The 19,557-nt window shown below is 43.1% G+C and overlaps 1 protein-coding gene across 3 annotated transcripts in view; it reads right to left on the bottom strand.

Annotated features, from left to right (window-relative positions):
• WDR27 (WD repeat domain 27) overlaps nt 1–19,557 on the bottom strand; it is a 252,852-nt gene that overhangs the window by 125,812 nt on the left and 107,483 nt on the right. For all 3 annotated transcript variants that reach the window (XR_002103700.1, XM_019549918.1, XM_019549919.1), the window contains one exon: nt 16,059–16,156. Coding sequence is in view for 2 of the 3 variants with exons in the window: in XM_019549918.1 (XP_019405463.1) it covers nt 16,059–16,156 (98 nt within the window). In the remaining variant the exon portion in view is untranslated. The remainder of the gene's footprint in view (nt 1–16,058; nt 16,157–19,557) is intronic.

The following is a 19,557-nucleotide window of genomic DNA, read 5'->3' as shown; positions in this document are numbered from 1 at the left end:
TTAGATGAACATCTTGCTGGGGTCGTTTGACCCCAGTATTCTTTCCTGCCATGGCAGGGGGTCGGATTAGATGATCTGCTCAGGTCCCTTCCAACCCTAGAAACTATGAAACTACAATCAAATCAAATTTTAACAATGCACTTTACATAAAGGCAGATTTCTATATCCATAGTATGGACGGTGTTACTTTGTTGCAAACTTCTTTTATTATGGATGCTATTATTATATTAATATCTGCTCAATATTTTCCTTCAGAAAAAATAGAAAGTAAAAGAAAGAAAAGAAAACAAACCTGTGTATTTCAGCCTTTGAAAGAACTATTTTTTTTTCTTTTAAATCCTTTTTAATATTGATGCTAGTATCTGGGACAAATCTGAAAAAGTAACTTTGACACTTTTTTTACTTCTTTGCCTCTAACAAATTTCTCCATTCACGTCAACAGGCAATGACACAAGACATTTATTTCAGCAAGAACAATCCCCTGCAATGGGCCCCAAATTGTTAAACCAGGTTTCTCTGTTTTAGAGATTTACACTGTGTGCCAGCTGGGACATACTGAATGACAAGTTGATCTCGCTCAGCCTGCTGAAAGACACCCTAAAAAAATTCCATTATTTTGTGATGAGACAGACCTAGTGGTGAATATCCATCATTCAAAAAAGCAAGCACAGACCACTTCTGAAGGCAGGAGCAATCACTGACATTTTATAAAGAATACCTCTATGAACTGCAAGACATCTATATTTCCCTAGAATTTATTGGGCTCAGTCCTGGATTTCATGTGTACCAGAACTCCCATCAACATCAACAGGCATCTTGGGAGCATATTTGGACCCAAATAACCTCAGGGATCATTATGAACTAAAATCTGAGAAACCAATGTGATCTGAGAGAAGTTGCTGGTACTTACCTTACAGTAAGTACAGGACTTTGAGATGTATTGTTCACATGCATATTTCCCCTGTGAGGGTTGCATATGCCTCATGCAATCAAGCTCAGAGACTTGTGTAGCAGCACCTGCACAGTGTGCTTGCATTCAGACTCTTCTTGGGCTTCACAGTAAGAGGATAAAATGGGCCTCATTAACAGAATCCCAGAGCCTTTGGTAATGATGCAATATTGACTGAAGGTACAAAGAGATCTCCAGGCCCTAGCCACCACAAGGATACATACCTTGGATGTTTCCTAACCCATCCTCACACAATCACAGATGCACTTTTTGAGAATGTCTGGATGGAGATCACTGTACCTACTATGGCTATAATGAGTAGAGGAAATGGTCTGAAGGGTTTGGTTATTTGTGAACAAAAGACCTTTTAATATCAGGAATGTGGCACAGCAATTAGGTCCTGAATAAATATGGGTTTATTTGTACAAGCAAACAAAGAAAAAGAAAACTACCAACTGGCAGCAAAGGAAACTAAAATGACTAATAGCAAAAAGAGAACTTGTAAAGAGACCTAACCTACAAAAAACTGTCAGAGATAACAAGAAAGGACTATACCCAGACAACAGAAAGTTCCATCACAAGCTGAGAAAGTAGAAAGGAACAGAGGTACTTGGTAACCAAAACTGTCCAATGTAAGGGCATGAAGTACAGCTGCACCTCAAGCACACAGGGACAAGCACTCAAAGGATATTATATGGTATCTTTCAATGACTTCTACGATGTTGTTCTGCCACATGCACATGTGCACACACATAAACAATTGTTCTTTTAAGATATACATCAGAACACATCATAAGTCTTGTTCCTGAATTCAGCCAAGCTGAAAACCCCTCAGGCTTAACAGTGTTCCAGGGGCAGATGTTTCACACCAGCTGCCTCTTAGATGCAGAGGTCTTGGCTGGTGTTCCAATTTCTGATTCCTTTCCAGCAGAAAGGACTGCCACAGGCATTATATAATGGCTCACAAAACCCTGTGTATCAAAAACAGTCAGTTTATCATGACAAATTCTTCTCTCCAAGAGTGGACCAAGGAAAACTGATTGGGCTTTTTATTACTTGCATGGTAACAAAAGTATGCTTGGAGCTTTAGACAAGGTCACTGTCCTCAATAGTTTACTGTTTAAGATGGCAAAACAAGATAGAAATAAGAAGGGAGATTCATCACCCAGCAAACCCTCTTCAGGGCTGGGTGTAGTGCCATAGGATTTTGCCCTCATTTTGACGATTCCATGCCAAGTGACACTCCAGGCCATGTGGCAGTCTTCCTCCATGACTGAGCTTTCTGCTTAAGTCCCACTTTATCCCACCCTCACCAGGATACTAACTGCCCACCAAATTCCAACCCAACACAAAAAGTCCAAAACAGAGGTAGTCCTGTCAATGCCACTTCTCAGTACCATATACCACTTTCTGCTCTTCAATTCCTTTAAGGCATGTGTAGATGAACTGGGGGCCCTAAATTGAAGTGGTGGGTTTTAAAAAACACCGCTTCAATTTTAGGCTAATTAAACCCCTGTGTCATGCACACACCCCGCTGACTTACCTGCCTCTTGGCAAGGAGGGAAGGGTGAGCTGCCAGTGGGTGTAGCAGTCCCTGGGATGCAAGGAGGACTGATGCCCCCACGAGGTGGCACCCACCTGCAGGCAATCGGCTCAAGCATTCCTGGGGGGGCGGGGGGCACCGCAGCTGTGGAGGGAAACATCAGGCCCCCACACAGCTCAGACAGGCAGGCTCTGGTGGTGGATGGGAAAAAGAGATCAGGTTTGCCACTTTTCTTGGGCAGAGCCTGCTTTCCTGGGCTGCTGCCAGTCTGCCTGCAGGGCTTCCTACAGAGCCCCCGAGCTGCACGGAGCCCGGTGCTTGAAGGAGTTTTAGTTACCTGCATCCCAAGTAATTTATGGTACATTACGCCACCGAATTTCCTACAGCAGCTGAAATTAATGCACAGTATGCCACCAAGGCATGCAAACATCAACACCACTAAAATAGTGCAAAAGCATTCAGACCACTGGGAACCCCCAGAGCTCTGAGTTTCTCCCCACTATGCTGCCACTTGCCCCAAAGATCAAACAGAGTCTGCTTTGAGATAGTTCCCTATCCCAGCACCTCAGTTTCTCTACCCTTACATTGGACTGCAGTGAGGAATTTCTGCAGACCTGAAGTGGCCCCTGTTTTGGGGTTATGAAATAAATTATAGTCCCCTTCTTCATGGAGGAAGTTAGCATGGAATACCACCTGCTAGAGTTCCAGTCTGCATGCAGCTGCTTGCAGCTGGGGTGAGCGGGAGGAGGGTGATCAGGTAGGGAGCACCACATACATGTGGGCATTCATACATGCGGCAGCCAGGAACATGGAGAGCAGCTCCTGGAGCTCCCCACAGGTAAGCTTATGGGACTAGGGAAGAGGAGGAGCATAGATGACATGTCGGGGGGGGCACAGGTGACATTCCCCATCACCCCACCTCCTTCCTGGGGGCCTGCGGGGAGTGGCAGTGGTGGCCACACCATGGTGGCAGGCTAGAGCTGCAGCCCAGTGCACAAGCAGCTGGTGTTGGGAGAAGACAAGGGCAATGCAGCCCCCACCCCTGTCCATTACTCTTCAGACTTCCAGCAGCAGTGGCAGAAATGAGTGTTGCCACCCCACTCTGCCCTCCCTCACCAATTCACTCCCACTGTGTCACAAAGACATCTTCTGCCTATGCCACTCCAGAAAAGGCTGTAGTCCCATGCCTGCTGTGGGTGCATAAACCCTGAAGGGACACATGTCCTGCCATGCCCCACACCCACCTCCTGCCCTACACACTGGGTGACTGGAGCCTGGGGACAGGGGGCTGTTTTCTACTTAAACTATTTACTGTGTTAGGACTGGCCATCAATGTTTACAAATGTGTCCTGGTACAAAAATGTTTGAGAATCACCAAACTAGATGACCTCCTAAGGTCCTAAGTGTGAATGGTTGTTGGTTGTCCAATTTAATCACCATCTTACTAACATAACTTTAGCCGAAATATAAAGGTACATAAAAATTACATTTATATCAAGTACAATTATGAGGACAATGGAACTGAACACAGCTTTGCAATAGCTACAATTGGAGACCAAACACTACAAAACTAAACCTGTTTTGGGAGAACACTCATGCATGCCACACAGTGAACCCCAAAATGCAACTTTATCTTGAAGGTGCACTGCGATCATAGGCATACCCAGTAACTCAATTACAAGACAGTTCCAGGTGAAGTCAGGAGAGCAAATTAACCTCTTGGGCTCCCATTAATCCTTTTTTGCCACTGTGGAGTTTATATATTCCATGTTAGTTCCACTTTTCTTAATGAATGAAAAACTATAGCATCACTTCCTTTTTCTTTTCCTTGTTTTATTGAAAAAGAAGCTCAAAATTAGACATTTCCATCCCAAACAGAATTGCATTTGCAATGACAACCATAACCACTCACAAAAAACCTATCCTTAACATACCTTATGTGAAGGGGTCAAGGCCCCGGGGGTCCAGGGTCGGGCGGAGAATGGCGGAATTCCGCCCAACTTCCAGGTGCCGACCTGGAAGTGTGGTCGGAAGCTGGTCCTTTCCCGGAACTCGGACAGGGCCAGGCCGGGACCGACCCGGAAGAATAAAAGGAGCCCACCTACCCCAAACAGGGGAGGGGAGAGGCTCCAGCCAGAGCCTACATCGGCGTCTGCGGAGCCGGGAAACGCGGAGCCAGGAGCCGCGCAGCTGGAGCCGGTGGAGGCGGAGCCGGGAGCAACGAAGCCGGGAGCCGCGGAGCCGAGAGCCACGCAGCTGGTGCCGGGAGTCACGTGGCAGGAGACAATGGAGCCAGAAGCCGCGGAGCCAGAGGCGGCGGAGACCAGAGCCGCAGAGCCGGGAGCCGCGGAACCAGTAGCAGCAGCTCCGGAGGGGCCCGGGGAGAGGGGCACCAAAGGAAGGACCCTTCTCCGGTAGCTGCAAGCCGTTTGGCCGCTTAAGAGGACCCGCCGGCGTGGAGGTAAGCCCCACGGCCCCGGGTCTCGAGAGGCGGGCAGTAGGGGTACGGCGACCCCAGAACAGCTGGAGCTAGCGGCACCCGGCCAGCGCCAGGTACTGTGAGAATTCCTACAGAGTCCTGCAGCGTGAGGACAGACCCCCACTGCAAGACTGGTGGACGGACAAAGGGGCCAAGTGTCCCTACCTGACGGGGCTGGAGGTTATTGAGAGTAGGAAGAATACACTCCACCCCTGAGAAGCGGACGCCGACGTTGGACGGCCGTTATACTACTTCGGTTACTGTATATTGTTACCTCGCAGGGGTTAACCCCCCCTGCAGGGGAGCCACCCAGACGGAGGCTACCCCGGAGGACTGGTCAAGGGTGTAGGGGAGGAGGAGCCCTCAGGACCTCTGGACTTTGGAGACGAGGGACCGCTTCCGGACTCCCAGCTTCCCTGCACGGGTGAACCCCCTAAATTACATCAAGTCGTGGCAGGTGAGATCGGTGGAAGAGGGAACGGACAGCCGAGTACCCCTTCCTCTCCAGGGGCCGTCGAGGGGATACGGGGACTCACACCAGGTGTCACACGCCCCATCCCCTCACACCTTCTAAGAATCTAAGTATAGCCAATAACTACAAATCTACCTAGAACTTTGCTATGCCATCTATTAACCTTGCAGTGTTCAAACCTTAGTGACAGGCAACAATGATAGGCAACAGGATAATACTGTACATGTGTACAAGTTTACATCCACAATATATATGTATTCTAGGTGTTCCTTTAACACCAGTTGTTTCTATGGGGCTTTTTGGTTTGATAAGTAGCAATACGTGTGAATCCAGCTCCTTTTGGATGTTACATGCTTAATCTGAGACACATGCCCCATGTTCAGTTTAAGGCATCATAACACGCTAATCATGTAATACATGTAATGTCTGCCAGGACCTTAAGTATGCCCTCTTCAGGGACAGCTTTGCCAGGGTTTGCACAGCAAACATCTAGTAACCGTATGATAGGTTAAACTGGCTGCTTTTCATCATTATAAAGCTGGTAGGATATGCTATTGAATATCTAACCCCTTCACAAACAGTTTGCACAATCTATTCAACTCCATCTTGAGAGGAGTAGGCAGCATTTGCATAGCTAATTTTTGATAAATCAGTAGCATTTCAGGTCATCTGCATGGATTTTACATGCTATTCCTTCCTCCAGGAAGGTGCACAACTCAATGAAGTCACAAAATTCCCTGAGCAAATTTGAACCTCTCTTGCCTGTTCCTCACCAACCAGTTCACTTTCAATGAGAAGAAACCAGCAAGGAAAACAATTACAAATGTTGAAATTTGGAGACCTGACTTCCTTTGAAATAATCAATTGCTGAGGTGGAGTACAAATATAACCTGCATCAGTGAAAATGAGTTGCTACTACCCATAACCATTTTGCAAGTAACTTTGATTCAGCTAACAAGCCAAAGGGTAGTGTTTTGAAGTGAAGGCAATTTCCCAGCATCATGAATCAAAGTATGCATCCTGTAAATTGAGAGTAATTAACCAATCGAAGAGATCCAGAGTGAATAAGATAAAGGCAAGCATTAACAAGTGAAATGTGATGAGTCATAGGTATACAGTGAAATAGCAGAAATCTATTACAGGTTGCCATCTTCCTTTCTTTTATGGAATAAGGAAGAAAGGGCCATTAAAAACTTTTTTTTTTTTTTTTTACTTTCAAGGCACTAGTTCTATTGTACTGAGTTAAAGTAATAACTGTCTAGTTCAACATGCAACTCTTTTGAAAGTGGTTGGTGAGGAACAGCCGTGGTCTGGGATTGAATGATGTATCCAGTCTGAATAAGCTGTAAGACCCTTAAGTCTGTTTCAGTTCCAGAAGTGATTTAAAAGGCAGATTCAGCAACTTCTTTTTCCAAAATTATCTATGGAGCTAGATGTTGCTCTCGGATCTCTATATGACAAAATTTTAATTTTTAAGAAAGATTTAGAGAAATGTAATATAGTTCTCTTCAAAATAATAAAGGCACATAGTGACCTGTATTCAACAAAAGAACTAAAACCCAATCTTAAATGAGTACTTACTCATTTTTGAGCCAACATGCTACAAAATGAAGGTTATATGGAAAACTAATGACTATGTTAAAAACCATATAAAAAGTTAGACCAGAGTTGTCCAATTTCTAAGTGGCTGATGGCCAAATATCCCATGGGCCATACCAAAGGAGGTTGTACACCTGTGGACTGAACCAAGGTAAGCCATAGGAACCCTGAACCTCATGCTGCAAATACACTCCCCATACCATTGCACCTCACACCCATACTCTCTCTACTCCTGCACTACTCAAATCACACCCCCAACAATGCACCACGTCCCCACAGATACCTCCTAATGTACTGCACTCCTGCATCAATGCCACCCCTCCTCTTACCAATGAAGCACATCCCTGCATGGCCCCAGGCTCACCCTCAATTCCCTGAGCCACAGCGCTGCCCTGCCATACCCCCTGGAGCAGGATGCAGGCAACAAAAGCTGGAGGAGGGAGGGAAATCTCAGCCTCCAGTAGCTGTTGCAGCTAAAGCAATGGAAGGAGTGGCAGGAGCTCAAGGACCTCAACTTAACTCTTTGCAGGCTATGCACGTGCTTTTCATCATTATAAAGCTTTTAGAATATGCTATTAAATATCTAAGCCTATAACAAACAGTGTACAGAACCTATGGCCTGAATTCAACTCTACCTTGAGATGAGTAAGCAGCATTTGCACAGCTAACTTTAGATGTGCAAGTAGCATTCCAGGTCACTTGAATAGATTTTAGATAGGTAAAATCACCAGTAGCCAGATATAAAAAACAAACATTTATCCCAAAGTCTGCTTTAAAGTACAAACAAATAAAAGTTTGGGCTGTAGACCTGTTTCTGCCTCATTTTTTAATCAGTAGCCTACCCACAACGTTACCTGTAATCTGGGTAACAGAAGAAGGATTTGAGCAAAAGTAAAAAACATAGGATCACAATGCTCTCAGTAGGAAGGAAACACTTTTGCACAATGATACTGAACAGAATCCACAAGTACAGTGACAGCAAATTTTGAGATCATCATGCTGGTTCTCATCCCTCCTCCATCCCCTGTCACTTTCCATTTTTTATCATATTTTTCCACTTAGTATCAGTGAGTATTCAGAATTGAGTAGTGAACAAGGCAACAAGCACCTGGCTACTACAATCATCTTAAATTTTCTGGCTGTCAGAAAAATTTGCCACACAGACAGAGATCATTTGTGACAGATAATGGAAATGTGTGGGCTCCCCTACAAAATTAACCAACCTTTCAGAACCTTTATTTAGATGTGATAAATATGCTGTGATCTCTAGCTGTGAATTGGGTGATTTGTTTCAATCATCACTGGCAGTTTCTCGATATGAGGATGACAGTCTTCCAGTAAACAGGCGAGTCATCAGCAAGCGGGCTGCATGTGGCTGCATTGTGGGGCGCCAGCCATGGGATGGGTGAAGGGCTGCTTTTCTTCTCCCCGCACTCAGCTTTTCCCCAGGCTCCTTCCCTGCCTGGGGTCCTCCCCTACCCTTCCCCCTTATCCGAGGTGCCAGCACCAGGGCAGCCACGTGGCCCCAATCCAGAAGCCCCTACTGGGGCTTCCGGCTGGGGGGGGCGGGGCCAGGCAAGCCCTGCTGTTGTGGGAGCCCGCCAGGCTTTCCCTAGGTCCTACTGCCCTTGGTTCCTGGCATTTTTGACAGGAACCAAGGGCAGATTAAATTTAAATTTTTTAGGGGCCCCATGGACCAGATAGAATGGCCTCAGAGGCCGCATCTGGCCTGCAGGCTGTATTTTGCCCACCCCTGGTCTAGCTCCATCCTATTTGGAACCACTCTTCAGGTATAGTTCAAGGTTGCTATCAAATCCCCCTCCCCTGGGTCTTCTCTTGTCCAACCTAAATAAGCCCAATTCCCTCAGCCTCATATGACATGTGCTCCAGCCCCCAAACCATTTTCATTGTCCTCCATTGAACTCTCTCCAATTTGTCCACATCCTTTCTGTAGTGTGGGGCCCAAAACTGGACACAGTACTCCAGATGTGGCTTCACCAGTACCAAAGAGAGAGGAATAATTACTTCTCTTGATCTGCTGGCAACACTCCTACTCAGAGCTGACCTAGAGGTGTGCAGGGCCCAGAACACATCAGGTTGTGTGGCGCTGTGCAGGGGGGTGGTGAGTGGCTGGCACATGAAGCAGCTTGTAGGACCTGTGTGGCACTATCCACAGGGCCCCTCAAAGCATTGGGCCCAGGGCGGTCGCCCCAACTTGCCTCCCCCAAACAGCGGCTCTGTTCCTACTAATGCAGCCCAGTATGCCGTCAGCCTTCTTCACAAAAAAAGCACACTGTTGACTCATTCTATAACCCCCACATCCTTTTCTGCAGAGCTGCTGCTAAGCCATTTGGTCCCAAATCTGTAGCAGTCAAGGGATTCTTCCATCTTAAGTGCAGGACTTTGCACTTATCCTTACTGAACCTCATGAGATTTTTTTTGGCCCAATACTCCAATTAATCTAGGCCATTCTGAAACCTCGTCCTACCTTCCAGAATATTTACTACTCGCACCAACTTGGTGTCATCTGCAAACTTGCTGAGGGAGCACTCCATCCCATCTTCAAGATCATTAATGAAGATATTGAACAAGACTGGCCCCAGGACATATCCATGAGATGCAGAATAGCTGTGATACAGATGATAAAGAGCGTTGCTGTGTCCATGAATCCTTGCTTGACTCCAGTTATAATGGTGAAGGGGTTCTTTTCCAAGCCATTGCTTAAGAGAGTTATCGTCATGTCATCATGAAGAAGTCTGATCATTGGGTCTCTGTTGATTGAATCAAAGGCTTTAGTCAGGTCAATGAAGGCCATGCAAAGAGCTCTATGTTGTTCATGGCACTTCTGAAGCTGTCAAGCAACAAAGATCATGTCTATTATACCTTTCAGTATTTTGAAGCCACATGGACACTCAGGTAGAATCTCCTCAGTGAGTCTACCAAGGAGAATGCAGGCAGGGATCTTCTCACATAAGGACAAGAGTACAATGTCACAGTAACCGCAGCAATCCAATCCATCTCCTTTGTTGAATATGGTTACAATTCTGGCATCTCTCCAGTCACTGGGAAGATCATCAGGAAGGTTGGAGAATTTCTCACTAAGAGAGTGCTGGAGATTATTGTTTTTAGCATGGTCTTTTAAGCACTCAATATTAAACCTCCTTGGTTACTTCTTTTGCTTATGCCATATTGGGGGAATACAAATGAACATGACACAATGTATCAAAAGATGATCAGTCCAGCAGTCACCTGGGCTGGTTAGCATTGGTGATATATTGCACTAGTCCCAGGCACATACTATAACTAGTCAATCAAGTGCCAGTCTTTTAAGCAGAAGAGCACCCATAATGTCTTCCATTTCTTGCTTCTATGGAATAGGGAGTTTGTAATGATGAGATCATGTCCTGAATGCTTGCTCAAGAGGGGAATTCCACTGGAATTGACTTTCTCTACCTTTTCTATAGCTCAGAGTCTCTGCCCACTCTAGCACTGAAAATCAACAAGAAGAATTATCTTTTCTGTATGGTGACAGGTGATAGGATTTGGCCAAGTTTAGAATATAATTCTTCTTTGTTTCATCATCTGCATCAGGAGTCAGGGCATATGCGCTGTTGACTGTTGTTTGTTGATTAGCAGAAGACAAAGGGTCATGAGAGGCTCAATGCCAACCAGCCATTCTGGCATCTGAGTAACAATCTTGGTCTTGATAGCAAAACCAATACTACGGATTGCTTTCATCTGGCATTGTTAGAGTTGTCCACTGGGGTGCAGACATTTCAGGTGTCAAACTTCATTATATGATTTAGACTGTAGATAGATCCCAATATATACAGTTTTCAAGTCAAATGAAATGAGACAGATTATGTTTACAACACCTTTTCTAGCCCCTCCCCGCATTTATGGGGTACACAGAGCAGATCCTAAGTAGACCTACTAAGTCATGATGGCAGCTGCTGAATTTCATACCTGTCTCAATTCTAAGTACAAAATGACCATCACACAGTCATCTCCTCCATGTAGGTCCTTGACTAGGAGCTTTTGATAATTTGCCCCTGTTGCCACTCACCCATCATCATAAGACTTGCTGTTGATGGAAGATTCCTGCACATGTTTTTGTTTAACATAATGATGTCACTGTGCATCAGCATTGGCATGAAACTTCGTGGGAAGTAAACCTTAATCTGATGGCAAGGAAAACCCTAGACAACTGGAGGTTTCTGTTCCACTGCAGATTTCATCCACCTTTGCAGCCATTGAAAGTATTCCTTCTTCATGCACCTGTTCCACTGGGAGTAATAGTGATCCAAAAACAAAACTTAGTCTAGAAACCTTGCTCCTGACCTTGTCACTATAGATGACCCCTACTAGGCATACAAAACTCCAGATGACATCACTCTCAAGGTCACTGGTAGCACACATGCCTCTCCATCATTTCAATACTAAGATCCTTGAGAGGTTCAATATTACCATTGGAATTAGAGAGGCTGTCCCCTCTTTCCCCTGAGGTGTTTGGTGTGGCACTGACTTTTGTCATGATACAGAACCCTAATCTGGATACTGGAACTCTATGAACAGCCACCATGCTTGCATAGCAGTATTTTGCTGATGACATTAGTCTCCTGAATACACTGACAAATAAAATGAAGCAAATGACCAATAATCTAATCTGAACTGCAAGACATTTAGGTATTATAGTCAGTGAGTCAAACAATAAAGTTTACAAAAACAAATGTAAACTTTTCACAACTCCATCACTCAAGAAAGAGAAGCCTTGAGAACTCTTGGTAAGTTTCCTTAACAGGACAGGATCTTTCCTAAATCTGGAAAATGAATTTATAACATAACGACTCAAGTTGTTAAGGCAAACACTGCTTTTTGGAAGTTTCTCTCAGTAGTGAAGTCCAATAACCATCACATTCAGATACAAATTTTTAGAAGCAATGCATACTAAACATTTTCCAGCATGGGTCAGAGTCATGGAAGGTCAACAAGTCTCTTAAACAGAAGTTAAAGTTTTCAGGGTGAATGCTGAAAACCAGATATTCAAAGCAAAATGGTTTGACAAAATAAAAAAAATATTGAGATTTTGGTGAAGACAGTTACCCACAGCTACATAAATAGTACAAATGAGAAGGCAGACTTACCTTAGCCATGTTTTGAAAATATCAGACAACAGGATCCCTTAAAAAAATCCCTGTTTTGAAAAACCCCAAAGCAAAACAGAGAAGTTGACCCAGAGGGCCCAGCATGATAATGCCTGAAGCAGTAACTTTACAGATCAACAACTTGAACAAATTAAAGGAACTGGTCCAGGATAGGATTGGTTGGCAATAACTGAAGTACCTGACAATGCAAAAAAGTAGACTGGATTGTACTGGATGGGCTTTATGAACACAAAACCACAAATTTTCCAACTGTGTAGCACTTCAGTACTCCAACACTTGAATATAGACTTTTTCCAAGCTAAATCAGAACTTTCCACACTCAGCCATTTTTCAAATTAAGTATGTTAAAAACACCTGGTGGACAGATTAGGAAAGAGTGAACTATTTTCTTCCTTGTGGGGACTCGAAAATATATTCAGTAAATTCAACCTTTGGGCAGAGCCAGGATAACTTTTTGGAGAGTCATAAACTAGTGAAAAGACAGGGATTCACAGACCATTTTTTAAATTTTTACTACAATGGTCACTAGTAGTGACCACTACCAGGTTACTGTATTACATATTTCTATATAGACACATACATACACACGTGTAAATATATACACATACACACTTTAAATATTGGCTACAAGGGCCTGCTTTAATTTAATTTAGCCATCTGAATAAAATAGACATTAAAATGCACTAACCCTGCCAAGCTAAATAAGAAGCAAGCACATAAATAAATTATTCTCCTTCCCCAAGACATATGCATTTAATTGATTACCCAGATTTTACACTTTCAACTACTTTACCATTCACCTGCCCTGCTCATGTTAATATTTAAAGGAAGAGTCAGATAAGTGATCTGTGAGAAGTTCTCAATTTTCTCATTACTCTTCTAGAATGGCAGTTGGATCACCTTATTGCAAAAACATAAGAACATAATAGATTCAAACCCCAGAAGTCTCCAGGTTCTTTGTTTTTTGATGTTTGGGGCAGGTAATAAAGTACCATATTTTGGCAAGAAATTATATGCCTCCCTCTAGGCTTAACGCAGTTTTACAAAAAAGTGAAAACATCATCAAGTGTTTCCTAATCAAAAAGAAAAAGGAACTAATGGCCAAACCATAACATACTACATTTAATAAAAAAATATATATGCAAAGAAGCCCAAAAATAAAAATTAAAGCTAAAGCATCTCAGGCTTTCAAACCAGTTCTCAGTAAATCTTTACTTTGAAAAAGATTCCCTATCTTTGCTGCCTCAATAAACATCTTCCCAAATCTTTTCTGTCCTAAACAGCTGTCACCCTTTGCTCTTTCTTCCCTCCTTCTGTTAGATTGTTAGATTTTCTGTTATAATGTTAGAGTATATCCTCTTAGAAGAGGAGTAGTGTTTTGTTCTGGGTGTCACAAAGCACCATGTATATTTATGGCACTTTATACATGATTTATAATAATTTACTTACCTAAAAACTGTTTTTCTACTTTAAATACTGGATGACATTTTAGGTCTGTGTAGCAGAGCACTAGGGTGCTCGCTACTAGCAATAGTAATAAAGAGAGCTGCCAATCACCAGGGCAGCTCAGGTGAGGGTTGCCACGGCAACTAATGTTGGTCAGCTGGCCAGGAGGAGGCAGGGCCAAGCGTTTATAAACAGCCCAGGGCGGAACCTAGCTAGCAGTTTCCTTCAGACAGCTGCAGGCTGGGTGGATGGTTGCTGCCTAACCATGCAGACTGGCTGCAATGATGTATGGTGTACGGAGAGAACCCTAGAAGGGGTATGATAAGGACCCAAGTGAGTGCAGGTTTTGTGTTACATGCCAGGAAGCTTCTTATGTTTGTGTTGCAGCTGTTTGGCTCATGGTTGAGTTACGGTTAAACTGGAGGACTGGGTGAGGCTGTAGGGGAGTGAGGAGGCCTCATGGGAGCTCCCCAATAATCTGGGGGTTCCCAGTGGTGCAGAGGGCACTGTATTTTAGAGTGTGCCCTGGGAGGGCACGGCGATTGGTGCCGGAGAGGGCTCAGCTTTGTTTGGGGGCACATTGGCCCAGCCCCGGAGCTAAAGGGGGCAGCAAAGAGCCCCGGAGCTAGCGGGGTATCCTGACCCCAGCCCAGCGGGGCAGTATTGGGAGTAAAGCCCGAGGCGTGGCGTAGGCCCCAGAGTGGGCAACGGGCGTGAGAGGCGTGGCGTAGGCCCCAGACGGGGGGCACTGGTGGTGAAACCAGCTTGGGGGCGCCAGGTAGGGTGCTAAAGTGTAAGGGCTTGATAACGTCCAGGAATAACTGTGAGGTTTGGGGTGTGCTGAAGGCGAAGTTTGGAGGCATGCGTTAGCCCTTAAGGCCGGGGTGCACCAAGGCACCCCATATGGAGCAGGGGTAGTTCAACTTACACCGTGTATTAGGAGATAAAGGCAGCCTCCCTAATTGAACCAATTGCCATCAAAGACGTGGCGGGCGAGGATAAGAGGGTGCTAGATCACCTAAGTTGACATGGCAGGGGGCGCTAGTGGGATCACAGCTGCCCCTGCACCCACTCTGTGACAATCTGTTATAGCAAGTATGTGGTTTAGAAAACTCTATTATGGGTCAGTATGGTACATCCTTATATAGGCAGAATAAGTAGTAAACATGAAGCAGTGTTTGACAATTGCTGACTGTTTATTAGCTTCTGCTTTAGTGTTTGTTTTTCCTGACCAGTCAAAAGTTAAAATGCAGCTTTTGCTTTATGTAAGCTGTCAACATTCTCAAACTGAGATTATCCCAAAAAATAAAGAACCTAAATACTATAGACTTGCTTCCTTAAAATCTCAGAACAGCAGACTTCCTATACCAGATAAAGGGTGTTTGCGGCCGAAAGCTTGCTAAGACCTTTTTTACAACCACTCAGTTGGTCCAATAAAAGATATCACATCTGCTCAAAGAATCTTGCCTGCCTATGTCCTTAGACCAGCACAGCTACAACGAAAAACCAAGTAGAGCTGCTTTCATACTCCATAACACCATTTTTATACTACTATCCTCCCACTGAGTTTGACTTTAGTCAAAAAATACTTTTGGCATGGAAGAAGGTATTGGGTTTTGCATAACTTAAAAAAAAAAAAAAATGCTGCTTAGGTACATACAGGCAGTCCTCAACTTACAATGTTTTGAGTTACAATGTTTCACACTTAGAACATCTATAAATTGACACCGTTTCAACTTTATGACGTCAGTTTCGACTTTACAACGCTTGATCCGATGAGCGATGCAGCGAACTTGTTTGCTGGTATGGCATCTCCCTGGAGAACATCTGTCCAAACTTTCTTAAAGAAAATATCCAAGGAAGCAGACAAGACTCCAGAAAAACCTGCAGTCAAGACTCCTGAGAAGACTCTAGCCAAGAACCCTTCAAAAAGTCCAACCAAGAGTCTTTCAAGAAGTCCAGCAAAGTCATCTCAAAGAAGTCCTTCCAAATCAATGTGATTGCTATTTACAATAGAACTACATTAATGTAGCTATATCAATCATCCATAATTGATCTAGTACAAAATTCTGGGGTATTTTTAGTGAAAATAGGGTATCGGGCCTTGGTTCAGGAACCACTCCCCCATTTATAACATTGTTTCTTATGAGAAAATTGGTTCCAAGTTGTAATGTTTCTACTTATGACAGAATTGGTTCCTGAAAAATCACATCTCAAGTCTGAGGACTGTCTGTATAGTTACTGCATAGTACCTCTTTTACTGATAAGACAATATATGTACATGCTAATTCTTATCTCCTCAAAAAACATTTTACATATGCTAGTTAATTTAATTTCAATTGCCCTAGAGAGTCTGAATAGGAGTACTTTTTATTTCAAAAGTCACACAATGAATCTGGCCTTACCTTAATGTTCTTAAGTCCCACAGTTTAATACCATCACCAGTTGCTGTGGTCATGAAGAGATTATAAGCTTCAGGCTGCTGAGTGCTAAAAGCTGATCCCTGTAACATTAGAAATTACTGTTATATAATAGAACTTCAAGTACTGAAAAACTGAATCCACTCAAACAAAATCTACAAATACATATATTTAAAATAGCTCAAATTTGCACACGAAACTACATTATATATACAGCATTCACTCTGTAGGAACATCATGGACCTATTCACAACAGGTTTGCCACACGTACTCTTTTGATTTTTCACATGATGATTTAAGAACCACTCCCTCCAAACCCTCTTCCAGTACTGTGCTCTTCCCTAAATGTACATATATTTCTAGAGGAAAGCATCTGCTATGAGCAACTCTAAACTGCAGTCCTTACATGGTCTGCAGAAAATGGGTACCACTGCAGCCTGACTAACAGCCTCTAATAATGAAGCTGAGAGCAGGGAAAGACAGTTACACCTATTGATAACAACTGGTATCTCAAGGACAGAAACTTAGTAATGTCATTAAAGCTAGGGACAGAAATTACACATAAACCAATTTAAGTGATCAGAAACTGGTTTAAACTTGTAACAGAACAGAAGCTCAGTGCACATAAACCAGTTTCAAAATGGCTAAAACTAGTTTAAGATTAACTTGGTTGAGTGTAGTATCAGACTTAACTGATTTAGGTCAAACCAATTTATGAAACTTCTGCCTCAGGCCCCTTCCTGGTTCAAGTTAAATCACAATCTCCCAGCAGGCTGGGCTGGGCTGCCTGTTCCTTAGAACAAGTCTTGCCCCACCCCTCTTCTCCCTAGCTGGTGCAGTGTGAGCTAGCTAATAAAGGGGGGGGTTAGCCCAGCTGGGGATGCAGCCCAGTCTGCACGGGGGGGGGGGGAACTGCCCCCACAGGCAAATCCCAGCTGGCATTTCGGGCCAGGGAGGGGGTTAAACACCCCTTCCCCAGCTCAAACTTACTGCTCACTGCACCTGTGGACTACAAATCCCAGAGACACCTGGAAGCAGGAAGAGAAAGTGGTGAGCAACCCTGAAGAGTCCTGCTGCTGTAATTCTGGACTGCAAATCCCAGAGACCTGGGGGCAGCAGGAAGAGGAAGTGAACACATAGCCAGAGAGCTGTGCTCTAGCTCTCCCCAGCTTCTGGCCTGAGCCACTGTAGGCATGTGGCTGCATTTCCTGAATCAAAGGCAAATGTCTGTTCACTTTCTTGTTTCAATTTAATCTCTGCAGCTTAGACTAACCTACAAAGACCGAACTGATTCAGCCTTGAGCTTTTTGCCTGTTTGTATCTAAACCCAAGGGAACTCTTGCGGTTCCTTAGCAATAGATCATGAGAGATAAGACAATATAATAAGCATGTAGCTATTAAGAGAACCCCTAATTAGCTCTAGCAACTGCAAAGGATTAGTGTTCTCACCTGCTGACAGTGAGAATGTTTGAACACCTGCCTTCTAGGGAGGTTCAAACCATAGTTTGTGCCCTCTGTCAAGATTTTAAAAGTATTAAGGGAAAAAGAGCTCTAGGTATTAGCATCAATCTGTTTACTACAAGGAAGTATCATACTGCCAAGCCCTGGGCTTGAAAATTTCACCTTCCGTCTCAAACACTACATGAGTCAGTTATGTAAATATAAGATGGCATTTTGACCTCACTTGGGTGTTATAAGTCACCAGTAAATTTATAATCTATGCAAGACTAACCTCCATAATCTAAACATGTACAAATTAAACTAACTAAATTTATTCACATTTTTAAAAGCAGGAGATATTTTAGCAGATTTCAATATTAAGATTTATTTTTGTTGGGAATTAAAAACAGAACTTACAAAAAATTGCAAAAAGAGAAGAAAAAGTAGTAAAATATTATGGAGTTCATCAGCTCTACAGATTTAAAACACATAATACAGATTATATAATGGACAATATACCACAGAACAATGAACCAAATTCAGCCCTGGCATAAGTGGGTATAATTTCCATAGACTTGATTAATTCCATAAGTGAATTTGGCTTCATATCTTTAAATAATTAAACAATCTATCTATCTTTAACTCCTTGATTTGCTACCAGCAGTGTTGGCAAACCTTAACTTTCTTGCTGGCTCTGACTCCTCAATCTCCAGGGAATTAAAATGAAGCAGTTGTATCCTGCCCCCCCTTCCCCATGTTCCCCAACCTCCAATACACATTCTTGATTTGCCTGGATACATCACAGAAACCTTAGGGTCATTTCCCGTAATCACTGCTTGACTGCCAGGAATCTTCTACTCTTTACAAGAACTGGTGTATAAGTAGGAAATACTCCAGAATTTAGTCAATGAATATTCTGTATCACCATAAAAATGACCTGCAAATGGAGTTACAATAACTCTTAACTTTAGAAATATAAGCTAAATGCCCCAAACAGCAAGAGCAAGATGGCCCCCCAACCTTAAAACAGACTAGAATAGCTCTCATTACCTTATTTTTATTTCCTAGGATGCCCCAGAGTGCGCTGAGATACTGATTTCACAACCATTACAGAAGTGTACTCAAATACGGAGCCAATACTCCTGCCTTGGGTTTTGCAACATGTTATTTATTACTACTGCATGTCTCCAAATGGCAATATGTCCAAAATGCAGTAGTCTCTCTAAACTTATACCTGGAAACAGAAAAATTTAAGCGCACCCTTTCCTGAAACCCAGTCTTCAGAAATTTTTACTAAACTTCCTGCTGGTTTCAGTACTCATTATAAAATGTCCCTTCTACTCTTTTTAAAAGCCTTTATAATCTACTGTTTGTCCTTTTTTCTAGTTTTATCTCCTACTCCTTTATTGTCCTACTCTTTAGACAATTTAATAAACTCTTTTTTTCCCCCATTTTTGAACATGTATAATTGGTTTATTTTTACTGCCTTACATCTTTTGTAATAATTCAGCAATGTTTTCACTGACTTCACAGTGCACCAGACACTGGACTATCAAGCAGACCATCTTCACATCCGATTTTAAATCCTCTCTTTTCTTTATGAGCTATTTTGCTTCCTCCAATTCCTTTAAATCCAACTTCTACCTTTCTGAACCATTTCCCTGAAGTTCTGGTACACCTGAGACTGATCTACGATATCCATCTGTTTGCCTATATGTTCTGTATTATATATGGATGCTACCATGTCTGAATAAACTCTTAAATTTTCATATGCTATGTATACAAAAATAATTTGTACTACATGAAATCCATTTTATAAAAGAACACTAAAGATAAGCATCTGTATCTAATGAAAGAAACTTAGGGTACTTATAAATGGTTTCTATGAAAGAAACCACCCGGGTCTTCAGAGAAAAGAGGATGAAAGTTTAAGATGGAAACTCTCATAAAGCAACAGCTATAATATTTTGTGAATCAGGCTGTTTTAAAGCTAACATAGAATGTTATATTCCTTCTTCATTTAATGCTTTAAAAATGGAAACAT

This window comes from Crocodylus porosus, unplaced genomic scaffold (assembly GCF_001723895.1).
Source record: "Crocodylus porosus isolate Cpor-Errol unplaced genomic scaffold, CroPor_comp1, whole genome shotgun sequence".
NCBI classification, from domain to species: Eukaryota; Metazoa; Chordata; order Crocodylia; family Crocodylidae; genus Crocodylus; species Crocodylus porosus.
Note: the sequence above shows the minus strand (reverse complement) of the source record. Positions and strands in the feature narration are given on the sequence as shown.